At 37.7% G+C, this 23,254-nt stretch overlaps 5 protein-coding genes across 14 annotated transcripts; 2 read left to right on the top strand and 3 right to left on the bottom strand.

Annotated features, from left to right (window-relative positions):
• Positions 1–91: 91 nt before the first annotated feature.
• Positions 92–3,375, bottom strand: CYCT1;3 (cyclin T 1;3). Of its 6 annotated transcripts, none has more exons than NM_001332773.1 (7): positions 3,218–3,375; positions 1,999–2,879; positions 1,757–1,838; positions 1,368–1,502; positions 1,114–1,286; positions 891–1,036; positions 92–648 (listed from the first exon to the last, which is right to left on the bottom strand). In NM_001332773.1, the coding sequence occupies exons 3-7, from the start codon at positions 1,811–1,813 to the stop codon at positions 461–463; spliced, it is 699 nt and encodes a 232-aa protein (NP_001321314.1). In that variant the 5' UTR covers positions 1,814–1,838; positions 1,999–2,879; positions 3,218–3,375; the 3' UTR covers positions 92–460. The 6 variants fall into 6 exon arrangements, with proteins under 6 accessions (NP_001321314.1, NP_174084.1, NP_001321316.1 ...); NM_102528.4 differs by having other exon boundaries at positions 2,552–2,879; NM_001332775.1 differs by having other exon boundaries at positions 92–807; positions 2,552–2,879; positions 3,218–3,325.
• Positions 3,376–3,861: 486 nt separating this feature from the next.
• Positions 3,862–6,275, bottom strand: AT1G27620 (HXXXD-type acyl-transferase family protein). The gene is made up of 2 exons (NM_102527.5): positions 5,565–6,275; positions 3,862–4,904 (listed from the first exon to the last, which is right to left on the bottom strand). The coding sequence occupies exons 1-2, from the start codon at positions 5,982–5,984 to the stop codon at positions 3,996–3,998; spliced, it is 1,329 nt and encodes a 442-aa protein (NP_174083.1). The 5' UTR covers positions 5,985–6,275; the 3' UTR covers positions 3,862–3,995.
• A 156-nt stretch (positions 6,276–6,431) lies between these two features.
• Positions 6,432–7,460, top strand: AT1G27610 (uncharacterized protein; the record flags this gene model as incomplete). Of its 3 annotated transcripts, NM_001332772.1 has the most annotated exons (3): positions 6,432–6,474; positions 6,558–6,996; positions 7,123–7,460. In NM_001332772.1, the coding sequence occupies exons 2-3, from the start codon at positions 6,784–6,786 to the stop codon at positions 7,315–7,317; spliced, it is 408 nt and encodes a 135-aa protein (NP_001321223.1). In that variant the 5' UTR covers positions 6,432–6,474; positions 6,558–6,783. The 3 variants fall into 3 exon arrangements, with proteins under 3 accessions (NP_001321223.1, NP_001321222.1, NP_174082.1); NM_001332771.1 differs by having other exon boundaries at positions 6,434–6,996; NM_102526.2 differs by having other exon boundaries at positions 6,458–7,000; positions 7,123–7,317.
• Positions 7,461–8,180: 720 nt separating this feature from the next.
• On the top strand, positions 8,181–11,250 carry IRX9-L (Nucleotide-diphospho-sugar transferases superfamily protein). 2 transcript variants are annotated; one of them, NM_202193.1, is made up of 5 exons: positions 8,327–9,310; positions 9,835–10,084; positions 10,175–10,365; positions 10,559–10,751; positions 11,232–11,250. In NM_202193.1, exons 1-3 carry the CDS (start codon positions 8,547–8,549, stop codon positions 10,343–10,345), a joined length of 1,185 nt encoding a protein of 394 aa, NP_973922.1. In that variant the 5' UTR covers positions 8,327–8,546; the 3' UTR covers positions 10,346–10,365; positions 10,559–10,751; positions 11,232–11,250. The 2 variants fall into 2 exon arrangements, with proteins under 2 accessions (NP_564290.2, NP_973922.1); NM_102525.3 differs by lacking the exon at positions 11,232–11,250 and having other exon boundaries at positions 8,181–9,310; positions 10,559–10,877.
• A 260-nt stretch (positions 11,251–11,510) lies between these two features.
• On the bottom strand, positions 11,511–22,340 carry AT1G27595 (symplekin; the record flags this gene model as incomplete). 2 transcript variants are annotated; one of them, NM_001332770.1, is made up of 27 exons in its annotated part: positions 21,921–22,340; positions 21,550–21,709; positions 21,111–21,203; positions 20,868–20,970; positions 20,577–20,739; positions 18,648–18,822; positions 18,111–18,239; positions 17,447–18,007; positions 16,724–17,371; positions 16,497–16,565; positions 16,130–16,240; positions 15,819–16,061; positions 15,489–15,536; positions 15,263–15,400; positions 14,879–15,034; positions 14,728–14,790; positions 14,383–14,493; positions 14,210–14,293; positions 14,063–14,110; positions 13,714–13,788; positions 13,409–13,504; positions 12,601–12,681; positions 12,456–12,527; positions 12,072–12,116; positions 11,889–11,972; positions 11,703–11,806; positions 11,511–11,613 (listed from the first exon to the last, which is right to left on the bottom strand). In NM_001332770.1, exons 1-27 carry the CDS (start codon positions 22,133–22,135, stop codon positions 11,511–11,513), a joined length of 3,978 nt encoding a protein of 1,325 aa, NP_001319093.1. In that variant the 5' UTR covers positions 22,136–22,340. The 2 variants fall into 2 exon arrangements, with proteins under 2 accessions (NP_001319093.1, NP_174079.2); NM_102523.3 differs by lacking the exons at positions 11,511–11,613; positions 11,703–11,806; positions 11,889–11,972; ... (17 more) ...; positions 18,111–18,239; positions 18,648–18,822 and having other exon boundaries at positions 19,842–20,739; positions 21,921–22,300.
• Between the last annotated feature and the right edge of the window lie 914 nt (positions 22,341–23,254).

Here is a 23,254-nt window from a genome sequence, read left to right as displayed (position 1 = left end):
AATTGAACCGGTTAATTACTTATCCGATCGGTATAAGCTTGATCATATGATGATTGTGTTCGTCTCAAGTCTCAACTCAACACAGACCTAATAGCACTTCATCAAAAACCAAATTACTTAACAATGAGAGAATTAGTCAAAATCAAAACAACTTTAAACTTTTTAAAGAAACCAAAAACATAGATTCCAGATATACAAACGATATAAAGTCAGCTAGTATTATAACATGTGAATGGGACACTTCTATACATAATCTCTCTCTATCGAGAACAGAGACCAAGAATCTCGAGAGAATCCACTTTGGTCATACATGAGACGCTTAACTTAGACAGAAGCACCTCACTCGGATCTCTATATAATGCTACACTGCCTCTCTCATGAGTCTCTACGGAAATCTTTTATTGCTAAACCAACTCAAGACTCTAAGAGAGATTACATCTTCATGCTGCTCAACAATGGCTCACCAGATGCCAGCCTGTCTATAGGACTGCAAAGGGTAGCTGTGAAACGGATAAGCTCTAGCCATATGGACCGGCTTTACGGCTGCAGGTATTGCCCAACTTAACTCTCTTCTTGGAGGTGGAGGTGGAGGTGGCATATTCCTCCTTCTGTCCACTTCTATCAGTGTGCACATCTCCTGGATTACCTCTGTCACCATAATGAAAACATCCAATTATTTTTAATCAACCGCTAAAATCAATAGCAGCACATCTCTTCGTTCAGGCCACTACCTAATTCCAAACTCAATATGTGCACAGGGTAAGAACCTAACATGAGCTGGAGCTACAGTACCACATATTCCTAGCGCTAACATTATAGAAACACTACATCTCACTTGATCAAATGACTGCAATAATACCAGAGGAAAAAATAGAGTTTGAACAGCAAACCTTTTAATAGCTTAGTTGTAACTCCAAACTCCAACCACCAATCTCTCCTGCTGCCTACTTTCGCATTCTGAAACGTAGCAGCTAGGTGCACAGTGGCTGTTGCAATAACATGGGGTTTGTACTGCAAGCATAGTGTGGTTCGAATCCTACACACAATGCATAATAAGATTCAAACTCAATGTAGGGGAAAAATCGGGCAGATATTATTAACAAGGGTCTTTACCAGTCATGCACAAAATTCCATGCAGCTGTTGCAAGGTCAGGCCAAGCGTTCAGTCTATTCAAAGCCGCAGCCAGAGGTTTGTAGGGAAGTTCAATGTCTAAATGGAAAGCACTTGTGCTCAGCAGAAGACTTTCCCCGGACAAAATAATTTCTTTAAATTCATGATAACACTCCTACAGGCAGAGCAACATGTAATAAATTAGCAAAATGCACAGTGCGAATTTACCAATACATAGATGTATGTATACACTTACAGTTTGATGGATTCTAATTGAGGCAGAAGGATCCCACTCATAAATTATTTCATAAGACGCTACAACGACACTGGACAGTTGACATGGCTCATCTTCAGCTTTGCAAGCGAGGAACAGACTGGAAGTCGCTATTGTCTGCAAAATCACCGAGTGAGAAACCGAAGTGGAAATATTTAGCAGCAATCATATACACTTCTAATTAACCAGGAAGACTGAATAACTATTAAATAACCACTTTTGACTTGTTTTCATCAACATTATATTGCTCATAACCCAAATTTTGTAAGAAGAATCAATATATCTGTTGCAGACTATTCAATCATTAATATTTACATGTCAGCTCCAATGAACGCAATTGATGAACCATATGAATACTAAAGCATTCTTACCTGCCAGTCATTTTTTGCATGAGATTGGCGCATGTAAAACCTGTGGCACATCACCATTGCACATGATATTGTAACCTGGGACCTGAAGCAATGAGATTGTCAAAAACCTTTAACATGAACAAGGTCAATGTTATGATATCTCGGGCAGCAACTAATAGCTAGACATCACTTTCACCGAAACCAGCATTTATAAACTTTTCCGACACACGTGAGTAATGCAGAAGACAAAAATACACCAGTACCTATGATTAGATGATTCAAAAAAGTAGGCCGGAGAGAGACGTGCACTTGCTCAGAAAACTAAGAACATCAGTTGGTAAAGGTAGGAACACAGCTGAGGGTTTTGATAACCCAGCAGAGAATTACAAATACAAAGACATATAGATCAGAAGGTCATGTCTAAACAGGTGAACAGCTCCCAAGCAAATTCACAACAGATGCAAATCCTCCCATTGCCGATGAGAAGTGACAAGTGAGTCAATATATGATGCATGGACACCAAATTCTGACTATTATTACATAATTCTTCCATTCACGAGATATAAATGTAGACAAAATCGAGAATCTATAGTTGGAGAACCTCCAGACCACCTCCCACAGTGGCCCTACGACAAAATTCAACAGTTAGGCTATCCATTGTCATGCATTAGGCACCCTCTTTAGCTAAAAAAACGTACCAAGAAATATCAGAAGACAAGGAGACGTCATAAGTAGATTTTCTAGCAAACAACCAAAGAACAAACACTATTTCTTCCTAGATGACAAAACAACAAAGTAATACTATGGTGAGCTTACACATGAAGCTTCATGCCAAGTCTTTGCAGGAAGGTGCAATACGAAGACCGTAAAAACGACTCCTTCACAAGATCAATCCCATCTTTTCTGGATGGAGAGAAACGCTCAATCTCTTCCCTGCTGAAATACCACTTGGAGGTTTCGCATTGAGGGGATTCAAACAACGATACGTTTCTCGCCTCCGCTTCAAAATGTTGTCTAGACCGCTTTCTCGGATGCTCCTCTCCCATTGTAAATCTTCTTCCGCCAAACAATTAACCAAAAAAGTTTCAATCTTTGAACTAACAAGACAAGTCCCAATTTAGCTGCAGATTTTGCTGACAAATATCTGCAAATAGCAAACACAGATTCATTGTTAAATAGCTTTGGGACATAATACGACACAAATCTGATCTCAGCTTCACATATATATTTTTTGACCCATTATCGCAACATCAAGAAATTTCCAACAGATTCTATCAAATCACGAAATATTAAAATCGAGGAGGCGATTAAATTAAATTCACGAAATCTGCAGAAAACAGATCGAATAATTACGAAACGTGAAGGAGGTAAAGGATTAGAGGAGCCGATTGATTCAAGAGATGAGATCAGAGGACAACGAAATCGACTCTAACAAAGGAAGGATTAACGAAATTGGATAGCAAAATTTGAGATTTCACTAACCCAAATTTTGCTTGGTGAGGGAAAAGCTCTTTGAAACTTGAAAATTTTCTCTGCTGCTTTATGTTTGTCTGAAACTTGGGGAAAAGATCTATTGCGGTGTTGCGACCTAAAAAAGATAAATATCTAACTCTATTTATAAAATGGATATGGGCTTTGACTTTATGATTGTAAGCAATTCATCATATTCGATAATGGATATGGGCTTCGAATTAATATATAGTGTCGTTTTTTATGTGGTTGAGATTGAAATGATCAAACTACATAGAAATAGTCTTAACATTATTTGAACTTTTGCAGAAAATAACACTTTAACCAATATATTAGCATTTAGCAATTTGAATCATTGTTAAATTTTTTATTTTCATAAAGCTATAATCTGATAGAGATTACCAAAATTGGATATATATTAATATTTATTTGAATTTTGGCTTCGATTTAAGAACCGTACGTTAAGCTAAAGTTGATGAACTAAACTAAAACATGTATTCCTTTGAATTCATCGATCAGTCAATATCATTATCATACTAGCATGGAGAAAGACTGTTTTTAAACTCATCATATTATCCATTTTGTGTTTAATAAAAACCAATCAAAAATCGACAAGTGAGCTACTCTAGTACTCTCTTTAATTAGTCTTTATTGGGGTTCATATGTCTATTTTCTGTTTTCAAACTTATATATAAGAAAATATTTCGTACATAAAACATATTAAAACCAATCAAAAATCGACAAGTGAAGTACTCTTTTATTATAGACCACTGAAATGTATATAGAAACTTTAGCATGCACGAGAATTCTCATCTTCGTTATCTTTTCCGTCTAAAAACTTAACCATGCAATACTCTAGTCTCTTCACAACTTCCTCCGGCAGGGACATTTGAACTCTGATGGCATCATTATCGCTCGCCACGGGTAAAAATAAACAGTAGATATCACTCGTCAAAGGACCCATATACATTGGCTTTCCTCCTCCCAAGTCCAACTCCTCTAATCCCAATTTCGCCCATTGTGAAATGACCAAACTGCACGAGACGTCCGTTTTCACCGTTTTATCCTCCAGTAAATCTATCGTTGATCTTACATATTCGTCGGTAATTCTTGATTTTGCCTCTTGTATCGATTTTACAGCGTGGTAAATATTACCATTGACTAGGTCTTGTACCTTGCTCTCGGCGCAAGCTAGTACGAATCCATTACCGTAATACCCTTGGGGAAGTTCTGGAGTTAGTCGTTTTCTCATATTGACTGAGAATAAGAGTTTGACCAGCATGGTCATTGGTAAATCTAGAGATTGAGCCCACGAGCGCCAAGTGTTAGCCGCTAGTGCCTCGAACGTGGTGCATTTTAGCGAAGGAGCGCAGGTTTTCTTTAAGCGTAGGAGATGAGATTGGTTGAAGGTTAAGGTGGCAGGAGCCAATGGTTGGGACTGTAAATACTTGGAAATGTCGAAGGTGGAGCTTTTGTCTACGGTGGTGGTTCGGGTGAAACCGGGATGTGAGTGTGTGACACGTGGAGGGTTTCGCGGATCTAATACGTGACGGGAGTGGAATGGTCGGGTCGGAAGATGAGCTTGGCTAGTGGTCGCATGGGCCCATGCATGTAGGAACTGCGATGTGCCAATGCCGTCGCAGAGGCAATGATTGATCGCGGTGCAGAGGATCATACCCCCACAACGGAGATACGTCACCTGAGGCATTAATATTCGTAAGATATCAAAATGTCGATTTATTATTACATTCGACTAGCTTTCAAGCGTTAATAATCAAACTTGCTGATACTTTATACGTAAGTTCATAGAAACGCAGTTTTAATAAAACACATAACATGAGTTGAACAAAACGACTTATAGAATGAACTAATTCAATGCAAGAAAAAAAGGGTTTTGTTTTTCGTGTAAACGAGAAAAGAAAAAGAGTATGATTGAACAGACAAATTATTCTCTATGCGCCCTTCTTTTTCTTCCATATAATCTCTTTATTAAAGTTCACGTATTTTAAGAGTAGAAAATAACTTTATGTTATTGATACATCGAATGCTTATGCACGACCAGTAAAAGTATGCATTTCTAATTTGAAAAGAACAAAGTGGCCGAATCAATTTAGGAGTTAGGAATTTAAAAACAATTTAGATTATTCCTACGAATTATATTTAAACAGAACAGTCGATCCAACTAACTTTAAGAAACCTAAAATATTCGAGCTACGTTTATCCCCCTCCAAAACAAATTCGAATATAATTCTTTCACGAAATTAACTAATATGGAAACAATACGAGTCATGGTTTTGACTTTTGAAATTGAAATCATAAGTTTCCCAGCAAGAAAAAAATAAAATAAATGATTACGAACCTGTATGACAAGAGGAGGAATATCCAAGAAACTCTGAGCTTGAACCTTGAACAAGAGCTTCCTCCAAGACTTGTTTGGTTTGGGAGAAAGTTGAACAAAATCTTGACAAGTTATATCCATGAAAGCTTCTGCGAAAACTGCGCCTTCTCCATTACAGTCTACCTCGAGCTTGCTCCCTTCATCGGAGACTCTTATCCGACCCGCGAAAGGGTAGTAATCAACTAGAACCCTAGAGAGCGAATCTTTCAGGGTGAGAGGGGATATAGATTTTTGGAAAAGGTAAAGGTACTTGATAGAGAATCTGAGAAAATGATGGTCGTCGAGGTTTGAAAGGTAGAGAGAGTGATTTGGTGTGGGAGATAAAGGAGTTATTAAGGTTGGTTGGTTTTCCTCGTACAAACAATCCGGCAGTTCTTGCATCCTCCGTTTATATTTTTCACTTTGTTTTTTGAGAGAGATAGGAAAAATGGATAGAGATGGTGGGAAGGGAAAGTAGTAAGCAAGATTGGGGAGAGCTAAATTGGTGGTAAAAGTTGGAATCCGCTTAAACAGGGGTCAGTCTTCAACTATCTCGGACCCATGCCAAATTTAAGTATTTCTTATTAATGTGTCATTTGTTTGTTATCCTTCATTATAGTATTTCTTAATCTGTAATTTGTTTGTTATCCTTCATATATATAACCCTCATAATTATTTAGTTTGAAGTTGGTTTTTGTAATAAAAAATGTGTGTAAGAAAATTAAGCGGATATTTTTAACAATCGGAAAACCGACATTAAACAATTTTCTTTTTTTGTTGATAGTAAGAAAAAGGGTGGGATATAAAATAGAAGTTTATGTATTTTCTTTCACTTCCTCGCTCGTCTCTCTCTCTCTATCTATCTGAAACCATCACGATCTTCATCTCTAAAGTAACGATCTTCTATTTTCTTTTGTAAACGAATATGATCCTCTCGACTCTCTACGCTTTGATTTTTTTTCCTTTCTCTGTTAGGTTTTTCTCTCCTTGTAAAATCATCTATCATGACTGGAGGAGAGTATGCAAAAGTAAACATAACTTGCAATGACTCAGTTGTTAAAATCCTTGATCCTTGTTCTATGGCTGAAGTATCCACAAAAGTTTCAGAAATTCTTAAGAAATCATCCGATCCCGAAGTCGTTTGTACTCTGGATGTCTCTAGTGAAATCATGAGGAAGATTGTAAACATTGAAGGAAACTAATGAACACCTTTATAAATATTCATATAAGAGTTCTGTTTCCCACACCAGAAAGACAGCTTATAACACATGCTTGTTGGAGCTTCTTCTTTCAAAGCAACTATCAACCAGAAGAAGATTCCTACAAACCCTTCTCCACTAAGGATGAGAAGTGGATCCGCGAGGAATTCAACAAAAAAGAAGAAGATCCTAAGAAGCTCTTCGAGCTTTTCAAGGTATGTGCTTATATGATTATCATTTATAGGACTTTCTTAGGTTTTGGATTACATTTTTTTGCTTTCTGCTATATTATCGGGTTATTGCTCAAATTTTATGGATTTGTACACCTATGTGGTGTGTAGGCTTCAGAGTACCTTGGATTTGTACATCCAAGTCGTTTGATCAGAAGGATGGAGACGAAGAACAGTATATTCATCACATTTATTTATAATCCTTCATTAATGACGGGTTCATGGACGAACTACCTACGAAGCCCTCCAATGAAAGGCTTATGCTACTTTGGGTTTTTGTTTTGCAAGTCTTTACAATTTTCATAGCCATCTTTTTTCCTTTGTAGCTCACTTTAGAAGAACTTTAGAATCGTGTATCGTTTATCTGATACCGTTTGCTTCACAACATACGTTGAGTCGATAAATTGATTGTTTTTATTTTATGTTTTTATCTGTTTTTTGCCATGAGATCAAATCAATAGATTTAACATCTTGTAAACCTAAACATTTTTATTTTAATAAATAATTAAAAATCACTACATAAATTTTTAATATTTTGACACAAAAACTTATGTAAATCTATTTTTGAAACTAGATATCTGCTTGTACCGTTAAAAATAGATTTAACAAAACAACTGAGAAATTTTTTTGACTAAGCTTTCAAACATACAATACTAAATCTAATTCTACTTGAAAAAAAAAGAAAAAGAAAAAAAACACCACAGCAAAAAAAATTAATCGCTTAATCAAATATTACGTCGCCAAGCTTGATATTATAGAAAACTGGTATTAAAATAACCCAAACTTTCGAAAAAGGACTGTAAATTACACATGTTTTAAAATTTTGTCTAATATTTTTGCACCGTTAAAAACCAAAACGGAATATAATATCTTTTTGTACCATATGTGTTGCAATGATGTAAGAAATGCATGCTAAATTTAATAGTAAATCTAGTTGACATATGAGTTATATCTATTTTTATTACCGCTAAAATAAATAAAATTTTCAATGTAATTAGAACTTAGAACTCATTCAAGTATAGTGGATAATAGGTAAGTAGAGGCCATTACTTTATATGATGATAAAACTTAGAATTACTTATTAATCATGTTTTCTTTTTTTGGCAGCGTTTACAATTACAACTAAATCCAATTTATGTTTTAATTATTGTTTTTACCATAGTAGACCATTTCCTCGAAACTTAAACGTAATCATTATTTTGCCAGAGTGTACGAGCCATAATCTCGCCACGTGTCCCACGAACTCGCATAGCTTAAAGATTTTTTTTTAACAAACAAACAAACAGTGCTTTTTCCGCAACTTTCTCCGCCAGCTCAATTTCAGATCTCGGCGGCGACGGATCCATTCCAATCGTGTTTCAGATCGGTGACTTTGAGTTAGAACCAACCACCTTACTCAATCCGACTTCAGATTGAAATTGCTATATCCTACGCGGATTCTCCTGCAAACTTGGTGCGGATCTCTGCGAAAATTGCTGTTTTGGATGTTTGATTTGGGAGCTGTGAAAAATAGGACGGTGGAGTGAGATTATCTGATGGCGTCAATCCGGCGAACTCTCTCGCCGATGTATCACGATCGTTCTCACGAGAATGGAGGTTCACACAAAGGTTTCACCATTGGTGGTAGTAGCAGCAAACACAATTCTTCGCAATTTCTTTCGTATCTCACCAAGCTCCTCGGAGTAACGTCTGATCCTAAAAGCTCGCGTAGAGGTCCATGGAGGCGACCGTTTTACCAGTTTCTCGTCTTCTTTCTTCTTGGATTTGTATTAGGTTTGACACCTTTCGGAAAAATGGAAGATGTAAACGGTTCCGATCGATTCTCCTTCGAGATCAAACAGCCCTACGTTGAAGAACGGTTGGAAAATAGGAAACGGGAAGAAGCAGCTGTAGATGCGGTGAGTTTCGTGGCGGAGACTGAAAATGGGAAGAAGGAGGTCAATTTTGTGCCGAAGAAGCTTCTAATTGTGGTCACACCAACGTATAATAGAGCGATGCAGGCGTATTACTTGAACAGGGTTGCTCAAACGCTGAGACTAGTTGAGTCGCCTGTGCTGTGGATAGTGGTGGAGGGTAACGTGGCGTCGTTTGAAACCTCAGAGATTCTGAGGAAGACGGGAGTGATGTACAGGCACTTGGTTTGCAAGAGGAACATGACGAGTATCAAGGATAGAGGAGTGCATCAGAGAAACACTGCATTGGAACATATTGAGTTGCATAAGCTTGATGGAATTGTCTACTTTGCTGATGATGACAATATCTACTCGCTTGAGCTCTTTCAAAGCTTGAGACAAATCAGGTGACTCAAAAAGACTGCTCATTACTTTTGCTGTCTCTAATTGATGGTAATTTTGTGTGAAATAGACTTATTAGAGAGACTGCGGTTTATGTTTGAGTTTGTTAGTTGAGCAACTCTATCGTCTGCGCTTATTTTATTGGCATCTTTTTGGCTTTATTGCGTGCAGTCTTTGTGATTCTAGTGTTGTTGAACACCGAATATACGCCTATTACTTTGATGTTGAAAGTAATGAGAATTTGAAGTTTTCTGCACAGAATCTGAGTTTTTTTTTGTCTGCCTGCCTCTATTCTTACTTTTCTGCTTGCTCTGCCATGTGCTCAGTCTTGTTTGTTTGAGACTTGAGAGAATACTTCATTTTTCGTTATTGGAAAGGACTCTGTTAAACATTCTTTTTGTACCTTGTCTTGGTTAATCTAAGCATCCATTGAGTGTAAATGCTGATGGCTTGATTTCCAAAGCTTTTCTTCTTCTAAAGTATTTGTCCCCAATTTTAATTTGCTATACTTATCTGTTACATTGTGTAGCCGATTTGGGACTTGGCCTGTTGCTATGCTCGCACAAAGCAAAAACAAGGCCATCCTTGAAGGTCCAGTATGCAATGGAAGTCAAGTAATAGGATGGCACACTAATGAAAAGAGTAAAAGACTAAGGAGGTTCCATGTTGATATGTCGGGATTTGCTTTTAACAGCACTATACTCTGGGACCCTAAAAGGTGGCGACGTCCCTTTTCACATCCAACCCGCCAACTAGACACAGTGAAGGAGGGTTTCCAGGTATGAGTTTGAGTTTTTCCCATATCTTTGGATTTCTCTGGTGTGCAGTCAACCCTTTTCTTATACATGACATCGTGTGTTTCCAAGCAGGAGACATCATTTATAGAGCAGGTGGTGGCTGATGAAAGCGAGATGGAAGGTGTTCCACCAGCTTGCTCGAGTATACTGAACTGGCATCTTCACTTGGATGCCCTGGATGTCCCTTATCCACAAGGGTGGGCGATCCAAAAGAATCTGCAGGCTCTCATAACTATGAAATAGTTTGAAGATAGTTTTGACTGGTAAGATTTATAAGGTTCCGAACTTTTAATGTGAACTCAAGACCGTGAAAAGTCAGTGTTTGTTTGGATTTGGAAAGGGTGAAGCTAGCTAGTTGATCCTTAATCAAAATTCGGATTCTCTACCTATTGATGGTGCTATGCGTGTTTGTTTGCAGAAGAATCATCTGACTTCTCCCTCCTATATGTCTTGCAGGTTTCTACTTACCCCATGTGCTGTGCTCATTACTGGATATATATCAAAGAAGCATATGAAGAATGGAAGAAGACGAGCGAGGGTAGTTTAGGATAGTGATGAGGCACGCATTTTGGATAAACGTTGCTGGAATCGTGAGCCTCCCCTGAATGCAAGAGTTGCTTGGAATTAAATTGAAGGCCTTGGTGTTTTAGTATGAGATGGAATTATATTACCTTCGGACATTGATGATTCCACAGCATTGTATTCGCCTATGGCTAACCAAATTCTTCTTGTTCCTTTTTTTTTTTTTGCAATGAAGAAAAAAATTCACCGCCTATATAATCAAAGTCTAGTCTATACTAGAGTCTAGAGCTTAAATCATCACTTCCTAAGAAGAGAAGAAATAGAAAGAAACAACCGCATGTTAAAAACCATACTTAATACAGAACACAAATGGTGATGCTATAGCAAACAATTAGATAGGGTGTAAAAGTAAACGAAAGATTTTACATTTTCCAGGAAAAAGGTATCGTTGAATATAAGATTTTACATTTTCCAGGAAAAAGATATAATACTACAGGACCTAAAGGGTGTCTCAAATTGGGATGGGCTCGAAACCGTATAAACTCAATGGCAATTGATATTTGGTCTTGATATTATTATCCTCAACTCTTATCTTCTCTTTTTATAGGAACAACGTTGATGCGATTGTACATCCATTACATGTGAACCCCTTCTCACGGCCAAGGTGAAATTTTCATAATATACACAAAAAGGGCAACAAATAAGAAATTATCAATGACCACACACGCTGGGCTACCATACTGGTCATGCTACTAATCCCAAAGACATGTAGTTAGTAGTCAGATTTACGCGTGGTAGCCAGTCTCCCACCATTGACACAGGATCTAATCATCTGTGCTTTGTCTCCTCCAATAACTTCAACTTGGCGATATTCTTCCAGAGAGAGTCACGTTAAGGCCGCCCCATGAATAGACGAAGTTGCATCTGAAGGGTGCATTTGTGAACGTGAATCTTGCCCATTGTCAAGCCCAAGAACTGAAAGAGCTGAACTGTTAAAACATGCATCACCATTCAGTATCTGACATGTGGTACTTAAAATACAGGATAACAGAGTGTCTGTTTGATTTAGAAGACCTACTTTGGTAGAGAAGATCTGATAGTTGGCTGATTCGCATAAGCAGTGAGGGAAGGTCTTAGATCAGGAAACTTCTTCATGATACTTTCAAGTTGAGGCACTGGTAACTGCAAAACAACACCAAAGAGTTATTTGGATTTTTGGGTAATACACTAAACTCGTATATTCTTCCACAACGTTTTCTTGTACCTCCAATAAAACAGGGAAAGAATGCGGCTTTGTCTGAGACACACATTTTAAGAAGCCAGGCCACAATTTTGGCAGCCTCCAGATCTGCATCCAAAAGACACGGCAAGACATTCAGTCATAACCACACAAAATAGAAAATAAGTCTCAATGCTGATCCTTGTGTTTGATCTTTAAATTACTCACCTGCTTCCTCACCAACTTGGAAAGAATTTCCATTACAAAATCAACCTGGACAAAAAATCAGAAAGTTCTTTTACTTCTGACCAAACGAATCCAGAGTTCGATCTATAGACTTAAACCATATACTGTCACTTCTCAACTAAACAATCTTATAATATAGCTTAGACTAAAACTATACTAATTGCACTTTACTTTGACATTTTCTTTATAATTAAGGGTTTGTGAGACCCATCCAAGCTAGAGAGAGCTTTGGGTTAGGCCAAGGGAAGAATGCAGTTCTTTTGGGTTATTTCAAATTCTATTTCTGTTACTTTGGTTCTTTTGTAATAAAAAAGCTTTTAGGTAAATATGTCACGGAGGTCTTTAAACTTATAGTAGGACACTTACTAGTGTTGGAAAAGCATCGATTGCCTGGATAACCGTTCGCATGAAGAGTAAAGGCAGAGGAGTTCGATCAACCTGAAACCAAAAAGTATCACAGATCTCAATATCTAACTAAATAGGAAGTTCTTTTCCATGATATTTGACATACCATCTGACCGAGGGCCTTTGCTAAGACTTGCTGCGTGAAAACAGTGCGTTGTTCAAAGCAAGCTGAGCATGCATCTGTTATCTGAAAACAAAAAACAAAAAAAAACACAGTCAAATGTGACTCTGCTATCAATAGAGACTAGATAGAACAGCTAGCATAGTGGCAGAATTTCATAAAGGGTCGTCCATGGGTAAAACAGATTAATCTTGTCGATAGCAACTCTGACAATCTAATTAGCCAGTTGCTGATTGCCCCTAGTTTTCTACCTTCCTAAAGCGAGTGACATGAGATGAATCATTAATATTCGCGTAAATAGCTTGCCTGGAAGTTACTGGGAAATACCTATTTTACTAGTGAGGAAATAGCAGAAAATAAAAAGGGCATTTGATATGACATAGCAGCAATGCTTCACGCTACCAAAATTCTGTAATAGACGTACACACCTAAACCAACGTATTATTTGAATCCCCAACACTCCCAACCCACCATTTCCACCCTAATTTCTGGATGACCTCGTCTCTGTTGAATTTACGATTTATGATAACTGCCTCTACGTAAGTTATGATAACGTGGCCATATGCAACTGATGATGAAGTTTTATAAGTTCCTTATGCACACTTGCCAAAAGCCACAGAACTTAAGCAGAGCTGATGCATCGAAAAGAGATAGGGATAGTAAAGAAAGCATGCCAATAGGAAAATATACACAGCAGTGTAGGTCTAGTATCACGACTGATTTTGAGCAAATGAGTGCAGAAAACAAGTCCCTTCAGAAGTACTTTCAAACCAGATAGAAAAGTTGGAAATACCTTTTTAAGTGGTGGCCCATCCTTCTCAGGAACAATATCGTGGATAGCAATCAGTACCTCGGCAGGTGTAAGTGCAGGGCCTGTGTGAGCAGAACCCTATCACAGATATAACACAAAAGATCGGAATAGTTCAGAAAAACTACAGGTGTGTAAAATATACTCATGAAATGAACTGTTGTTCCTGTTTTGTAACTGGACAAACCAATCTCTCATTTCATCAGATATTAAAATATCAAGGCAATCCTCTATGCATAGCATGATCAGTGAGTAGCAATTAAAGGATGGATTGGAGAATATGCATATACCTGTAATATATGAGCAAGTGCAAGTTGAAACTTTTCAGGCGGAAGATTAAGAAGGGGAGGAAAGATGGGCAAAACCTGTTACATTGAAAAATAATGTCCGTCATAAAATAAGGAATTTCCACAATTGATAGGCAATAACAAAACATCATCTTTCGCATCCACCAGCAAAGGACCAAAATTTTTATCAGAAGCCTTCCATGATTACTAGTTCTTATTTATTTCCACATTTCAGATAGGTAAAATAACGAGGGAACAAGATATATAATAAAAATAACAAGCCTCTTCATCTTTCTTCAGGGTAAACGTACAGCGAAAGAGCAGAAGCTATGGAAAGAAAGTAAAAACTAACCTCGTCTTTAGTGAGTGAAGAAAGCAATGGAATAAGAATTGAAACATCCTGCAAAACAAATTTTCTGTAAGGCTTTCTGAACTTTATTTTCATAATTATTTACACACAAGAAAAAGATACGAGCGAGCTCTTCATAACAAATCAAACCTTTAGCTTTGTTTCATATAGATGTTTTACAGTAGCAATCAAATCCAAAGAAGGTGCCAATTCTTGTGTCAATATTTGCAACACCTTCACAAGTAACAGACCGTTATTCAAAATTAGAATCTACTTTTGAGGCTAACGTGGATTTACTACAAGGAAACACAGAAGTCACTTACATATGTCAATAAATTTTCACTTCCCTTAGGAGGGTCGGATATTATTTGGAGTAGTTCCGTATAAGATGAACCTAATTCTCGTATTAGGATAGGTATATGTCGATGAAAAGCCTGAACCATTTCAGTAAGTCACCAAAATGAATTAATTTGAAGTTTGTGAATATCATTTACTCCCATTAAAACTGTGAGAACACACGTGATGCATATAAGAAATGCCATACATCGCCCCAACACAATAAAAATCTGATAATCAAAAGTAATATCCTATCCAAAAATAATTCTGTACCATGCCACATGTGATGCACATAAGTGACACGAGGGTTTATTAGGAATAGACTAACTCACCTGGTTTACCATTTTTGGAGCTCTCCCATAAACTTCAAAGACAAGTCGAAGGAGACTAGGTTTCTGAAAAAAGAGATTCATCAGATCTAGGGGAATCTTTAAATAGAAAATAACTTTGAGCATAAGGAGCATCTCCAAAGACTACGCAGACCTTTTTACACAAAGCAAAGAACAGAGAAATCAGTCTCTGAGCTTCAGAAATTGATATAACTGAAACTTCACGAGAAGTTTGTAGATCCTGCTGAGAGGGAATGTCGGAGTTTCCAGACCCTAGAGACTCAGTTGTCAAAGTTATCTGGCTTTTTGCCTGAAAATAATTGTCAGATAATCAACCCACAAAAATTCGAGGTTACAAACTGAAGTGCGTTCATTGCAAAACTAGGTAACCCTCACAAGCGAAAATTTAGAGTCTTACGAGAACAGGCGCAAAAAGTAACTGACATCTAATAAGTTCTATAGACTAATGAGCCTTTATACATACAATTTAAAGAGAACTAAGCTCCACGCACTCAAGGGAAGTGTTATTGGCTATTACCTCCATTTTTATTCCTTCTGCAGTTGATGCAGTCTGTGAGAGATTTGTCTCAGAGTTTACAGCAGTCAGCAACATATCTGTTGCAAATTGCTCAACATGCTCTGCTATGTATGTTAGGTGATATAGTTTGTTCGTGACCTGTGCATGCATTTGAGAAACATCAATTAGAATTGCTGTACCAGCAGTAAATAAAAACCATAGTGCTATACGGGACTAATTTCCTCACAAGTCGGATGGCTTTTGCGCGGACCTCTTCTTCAGAATGAACAGAACACTGCGATAACAGGAATAAAACATGCGTTAGGAACACGGAAAAATCTAAAGGACCATATGGCCATGAAACATGTAGATTTAAAGAAAGTTTCGAGCACAGCATTCCTTTCTGGGTCCTAGAGATCAGAACACACTGCTTCTGTAATTGCAATTTGCTATACATTCTTCAATCAACCAAAATCCAAAACTTATATTATTGGAATTCTCATATTCTCCATCACTGAGAATATAACATAATTACATAACTGCAATGTGACAGGATTTTGTAAGAAAGATAAGTAACCTTCAATGCTATAGCTAAGCATGCTTTTCGCTCATTTGGACGCACTAAAATTAAGCTCCAAACAGCACCAAGCCCTTGGGTAACACGCTCACTATCACAAACTTCTTTTCCAACTGGGTCATGACGAGTGGAGCAGAGTTCATCCAGTAGGTTTATGGCAGAATCAGGTAAATGTGGAGCTTCTCCAAAAAGTCTACTAAAAGACTTGTCAGAAGCAGGAAGCGCATCCAGAAATGATCTTGCCTACAGTAAGCATCTTAATAAGCGAGATTCATAAACAAGAATTGGAAAAAAGTTGAATAAACACTCACCACTGATATGAGAAAATTTTCATAAACAGTAGCATAGAAAGAGGATTCATCTGTGTCCAGAATGGCCATTGAATGCAGATGGTAGAGAACATGTAAAACAAGATCGTGCCCCTAGATACAAAGAAGCAAACAGATCAGAGGTTTGCATAGACATATGGTAGACTCTCGGTTACTGGGAATTGGAGGGAAAAGTTATTCAGACAAATAAATATTTGCACTGTAGCAGTGCACTGGCTGCGTACTTTAAAGATGCTACAATATTTATGACAGCCAACACACTCTCAACATTTGGAAAAGACATTCAAAATCCAAAACCTATATAAATAAGTGATGGCTGAGTTTGGGGAACACTGCAGCCAACAAGTACCTTGAATTCTCGATGGTCCACACTAATAAGCTCTCTTAGTATGGTTGCAACATCACTGCCAGCATCGATCTGGAAAAATAGTATATAAAAAATATTTATTTTCGTAGAAAGAAAGAATTCAAGAAGAACTTGAAATAAGGATTCCCTAAGGATAAAGCCAAATGATGGAAGTGGTAGCCAGAATTGACAGCAAAACCACAAGTAACAGATATAAAATAGGCACTCACTCTAGCAATCAATCGGGCAATCAATGCCATGCGTATCTTGTTACAATCAAACCCAAAGACATGTCTATTTGATTCAATTATCCGTTCAATAGCCAACTTTCCTACAGTTTTGCTTTGCTCTGTGGTAAGTTCAACATATGACGGAACAGGGTCCAACTCTCGATAGCTTTCTTCTGGTGCAGTAATGTCTGATGCTGCAGGGGGATCTTGATCAAAATCTGGGACTGATGCTGAAGGCGAATGTTGATCAAAATCTGGGACAGACAACATATCCAAATCTGGGACTGAATACTTTGTCTCTCTGATGCCTTCATCATCCCTGCAAGGAGATAGTGGAACATCTAAGGATGATATTTCCTTTGACGGGTAAGAACACTCATTGGGAACAGTCAACAAGTCCTCTCTGCATTCAGGCGGATCAATTATTCTGATTCCTGAACTTCCCATCATCTTATTCTGGCTAAGCTCTACTGCTGTTGAATGTACAGAACCAGTAGCCCCTGGCGTGACAGCAGAAACTGAGACTGGCTTACTCAGTAAGGTAGAGATGTCCTTCTGTACTGGAACTGATTCTTTACCCTCACCTACAGGGAGTGACGTTGGTCCCACAGATGAATTTAAACGCCTTGGATCCATGCGACGGGGATCCTGCATAACTATGAATAAGTTATCTTGGAGAAAGAACATTCAACAAAGAATCAAGCAACATATAGAAGTTTGTACCCTTCTTGGGTCGCGTCTAGGGTCGGCAACCGAGCTACTCAAGCTAGGCACTTCGGAAAACGATGACCCAGCAGGAAGGATTGGATCAAAAGGAAGTTGTGCCGGAGGAGTCGGAGAATGCACGGTATTTGTAGAAGAAGATACCACAATATCTGCTGGAGTAGCCACTGAACTTGCCAACGTGGGAGGGGTACTAGGCAAGTGTTTCATGCTTGTTATTACTATATCAGCAAGCATATCTGGATGAAGCTTAGAAATGAGAATTTCAAGTGAGGCAGCTCCTCTGTCTCCTTCAGCAAGCAAAGCACCAATCATTGAAACCATTTGTTCCACTGGAGTCAACTCACTGTCCGAAAGATGGTTACCAGAGGAAATGCCATTGATAGAGACAGGTCCCTGTAGGGATTCATTTGTTTGAACTTGCTGGGTCAAATGCATGTTAGTATTATGGCGTACGCGCTTCGGAGCAACCTCTCCATTGATTGTATCATCTTCACCCTGGGGCATTATTCGTTTCTTTGACAGATCCCAAGAATTTTGATGACTAATCACCTGGTTATTCTGAAAAGTAGGTTTATCATGAGACGTTACTGGTCAGAATGATCAAAGGTGATGTAGAGCTAAAGAAAAAGTAGGAAATAAAGAATGAAAACAAAACATTTACCTTGCCTGACCAATTTTCACGTGCAGCACGTTCGTTATTTCTGACCAATTTATCAACTTGACGGAGAACTTGGTCAGCAACATCTGCAGCATTCATTGCTCGAAATGCTCTAAGAAGCTTGTCTCTTGACTAAAATACAAATAAAATAAAATTATCTCAGTAACAAAAGAAATATCAGCAAACAAAAAGAAAATACATGATACTTGTGTTATATGATCTGATAAAGTAAACACTTCTTTGCACTCTATTCGACCTACTACAAGGCTTCGCTCTATGAAATGACACTAAATAACATACGCTTGCTTGTAGTCATTGAAGACCTTTTACTAAAGAAAATGAATGGCACGTTTGAGGGAAAAAAGACATGACACATTCCTAGAGTAGACAAACCAGATAACCAAAGGTTCAGAATTTGACCAGAAAGGTGGTAAAAACAACTATCTTTTCATTAGCATAAAGATACGAAGAGTAACAAATGACTAAAATTTAGATATATTTCAGCATAAACAAAAATAATATAAAGTGTGAACTCTATACCTCTATTATTGGTGAGAAAGTACATCGAAGAAATCCCAGAAAGGCAGTTCTAATGGAATACTGAACGCTTGCAGCATGGCACCCCTTAACCGTCTCAAGATTTGGGTGAAACTCCAGCAGAACAGAGAGGACAGTGTTGTAGTGGACAGGCCTCTTCCTTGCTACCACTGCAAGACTGAAAGATAAGCTACTGTCAGATAAGAAACCAGTGCTTAAACAGGAAATATTCAAAATTGCAAATGGTTCAGGTATGCTCCTACAAGCATGTCCTAATGAATCACTGCACATCTCAGCAAACAAAAATAACTATACTGATGTCAAAGAAACATCCCTAGGTGTGAGGAGCTGCTTTTAACATGTACAATTATCTAACGTAAGATATACTAGAGTTTGATATAACTTTATTACGCAACCATTCCTGTGAGAAACTTTACTCATGATTCTGCAGAATACAACACAGCAAATTAGCTCCTTAACAACACGAAACTATCCTCAATCAAAATTTTTACATATCCCATTATCACAGTTTGAGGAGTCAGAAGTTCTGGTCTGGACGCATATAACATAAAAATCAAAAACCATCTCTCTAGACAATGTCTCTCCTCTCAGGATTTGACATTGATCTTTCTTCAAAGATAGTGTCCCCAAGCATTGATTAGTAATATTAGTTCAAACAAACAAGCATCTGCTAGGTAATTACTACTTTTTGAAATAAAATTCAGAAGTGACAAATTAGTTTGCTATGCAGATATTTCTAAGTTAAACTGAAGGTGCTATCAAACAGATGAAGGAACCTTGATAGTTCAAAGTGACTAGAAATATGCCCCCTACTGGACATGACAATTGATAACCATGAGATAAGTTCTATATCCATCTAAAGAGCAACACATAATATAAGATCAAGCAGTATAATTTATTCAACGCATCATCAACCACATCAAATATCCACCTAACCTAGCAGTATCATCAAAACAGAAGATAAAACCACAAGGCAAGTAAAATATAGGCTAGAAAGCTCTGATTGCCAAATGATACTGTGCATAAACTGTTATACTGTAATGTATACATTTTTAATATCCCAACATAACAGTCATAAGTGTGTATATATATATATATGTGTGTATATATACATCCAGTTCACACAACCAAATAAAAATTTCCTCAAACATGTTCCTGTGTTACTTGGAAAACACATTTCTAACTACTAGAGCTGAGACCATTCTATCCATTGTCTGATGTCCTTATCACTTGCATACTGGAGCTCCACATATACCCAGGTAACTGTCAATATCTGTAACTGGTGCAGCATCAACTGAGCCAATTTCCCCAGGACTTGATTCAGTTAGCTGAAACCTTATCATAGGGGTTGAACTGGTGCTATAACCTGTCTCCACGCTTTATCTCTCCCAGCCAAAAGTTTAGTAGACATACAAATGGAAACCAGAGTTTCATTCCCCTGATGTTATTCATTTACAAGCTAATTTGATTCAAGACACACTGAAAGTGCAAGTAGGACAGCCAATCATGAACATAAAACTACTTACAAGTGGAAGATCAACTGCTTATTGTTGTATCTCACAAAAATGAGGCACACATAAAACTTATGCAAAAGAAGACTTCTAATATCACCCTATCATTCAGGACACAGACACATTATGTATGGCTCATTTCTCACCAACATACATGTGAGAATGAGTTTTTCACGTTATGAAGGTAACGAGAAGAAACTAAAATTTATGAGCGCCAAAGCACCCATATCAACTAACTTGCAAGAATAAATCAGCATACTGAGGACCAAAAGAACTAACATAGTTTCAACTAAAAAAGTAGAATAGCAAAAACTGTAACAGGCAAAAGCACAATTAATATCATGATGAATATAAAGAAAAGTACCTACACAAGCATAGTGGGATGGATTCAGAAACATACCAACTAATAACAGATATCGTCAATGCACCCGGTAAACGATTAGCTGACTGTATGAAATCTACTAAGATGCCAAATGTCCTATTTGCTTCAGACATGAGCGTTGCTGGATTCAGAATGGGGTGACCGCCAGCAAGCCAGGAAATATTGAACATATGTCTACTTCCTGCAGTAGAGTAGGAAAAGTTGACATGCGCGCAACAAAATGAACAAATCATGTATGGTGCAGTTCCCGGTTAAATACAATATTATCGGAATAATAATAATAAAAACTGCATGATTAGAGCATAATACCTTCGCTGGAAGCTTTCTCAGGATCAGATGCATCAGGAGTAAAGAGTAAAATAAAAGTCTCCATAAACTTTAGAGCAAGAACTTTCACCCCTACACAACCAGGCTATTGTGAAAGAAACAACGGACTTGGGTTAGAAAACCTTAAATTGAGAGAGAAGCAGAACAAATACTCAACCAAAGATCATACCTCGCGAGAGGAACAGACAGACAAAAAAAAAGAGAGGCCATAAACAGCCAGCATACCTCCAATGCAGTGGCAAAGACAGTATCTTTGAACTTAACCATCCATGTCCACAGTTCCCCACACCAACGATCAACTTTCCCACGGTGATGGAACTGCAGAGATCATCAAGAATAATACATATCAGCGAGAGTATCATATATAATATCCAACAAAAACTTAAAACAGAAATTTACAATGCAGCCTTATGAAACTAGCCTTAAACTTCAAATAAGTAGCATCAACGTAAAAACCAACCGAAGTTTTGAAAATGAAAACAAGAGGAAAGTTTCCATGGGTTAATAATAGTTCAATCTCATCAGCAACTACGAGTATGTAAAATACTTTTGCTGGTAATTACTGACTCCAAATGTAGGATTTTGAAAAGATCCCAAGAAGGAATTTCAAAACAAATATGCATATTAAAACGACAAGATATCCAACTTGAGAAAAAGTATGGACCTGCATTGCCATCTCCTCCAAGATGGTGCAAAAGAAAGTTGTGCCAACAGAAATAGATTTCTTTGCAACAGTTGGATCCTCGTCCCTTGATAAGACTAGTAAGACACTCACTAGAACATAAGAATGATCCAGCATCCGCAAACCAACCTCTTCAATGATCCTGCCATCCAGAAGAATCGATCAACCAGTCTCTTACCTTGTCAGACAAATTAATAACCATAAACTTTTCTCCAGATTGGGAAAAATAGAGAAGAACCCTAACCACGCAACAACATAAAAATTCTTCTACAAGTTCGTGCAGAGCAAGGGAAAACATCAAAACGGAGTGGAAGAAGAAAGGGAGAAACCGTAAAATTGCTAAAGGGACTCACTCGATAAGGGATTTGCGAACTAGAATTTCACGGGACAAGTGGAGTTCTGCGAGATAGGGGAAAATCTCAGCAGACAAAGACGGCTCCAGTGACAGCAAAATCTCCTTCACCTGTCTAAGAGACGAGAGCTTCACTGCCAAATCGCCGTGGTTATTAGCAGCGGCGAGGAGAGAGAGCGCCTGTGCCCTCGCTGTCGCGGCAGCCGGAGCCGCCATTACTGAATTCTAGATTCGTCCGGCGGAAACGTCAAATACGGTGCCGTATCGCAGTGGCGGTTAACTTTTAGGGTTTTTCAAGGTTGAAGAAGAAGAATCTTGGCGACACAGAAGCAGCAGCACACAAGAGCAATTAGGCGATTTACGCAATTACAAAAATGCAGAACAGAAAAACCGGATGGCTTCAATTAATTTTCTAAAAAAACTTTTAGGTCCGCCATACGCAGAAACAACTTGTCGTTTTACTTTGTAGGAGCTCCAATGAGCGCCGTTTTTGTTCACCTAACTAAGACTTATAGTAACACTATCTTAGCATAGTTTAGGTTCATTCAGACAGCTGAATAACCTTATTGCAGAAATTTGTTATCTACATTCTACACAACATGTTTATATTTGTTTTTCTTTTGGTTTATTAAATTTGTCATAACCAATTTTGTACGTCATTGATGTTTACAAAATACAAACCAAAATAAAGAGTTTTTGCTATGTACAAGTGCAGATAAATTCGATTTTACATCACTAGCTAGTTCGTTTTGAAAGACTAACATAAAATTCGAAACTAATAATTCTATTATCAAAGCTAAGCAACTTCGAAACAAAAGTCAGCCATTTTGAACTAACTATAGCTTTATTGAATTAGTAGTAATGTGGAAACAAAATCGACTATATGTCTCACTAAACATCGCATGCCATTGCCTACACAAAAACTATGAAGCCATGAACGGATCGTCGCAATACCGTCTACTTTGAGTCAAACACACAACTGAACGTAATTCTCAAATTCAAACACAGTCTGTGACATAGCATTTGTTTTTTTTTGGTAAGAATAGGTTCCTTTCAATTCATAAAGAATTCTATATCTTTTTCCCAACCTCATAATATTAATACCTTCTTGAGAACCCATCAACACTATCACTGATCTGACATATGCTAATGACACCAATGAAGCTTGTACAACTGAGAGTATCTCTTGCAAAATTCAACTTGAAAATATCAAGAGAATCTTGAATAACTACGACTATGAGTTTACACACAAACGTTTCTCAAAATCTTGAATAACCAAAAATAATTCATGATGATGTTATATTGGGCCACAGACCCGTTAGAATATTTTTTGTT

This window comes from Arabidopsis thaliana (assembly GCF_000001735.4).
Source record: "Arabidopsis thaliana chromosome 1 sequence".
In the NCBI taxonomy this organism is placed as follows: domain Eukaryota; kingdom Viridiplantae; phylum Streptophyta; class Magnoliopsida; order Brassicales; family Brassicaceae; genus Arabidopsis; species Arabidopsis thaliana.
The sequence above is the reverse complement of the archived record's forward strand: the minus strand, read 5'-3'. Positions and strand labels throughout refer to the sequence as shown.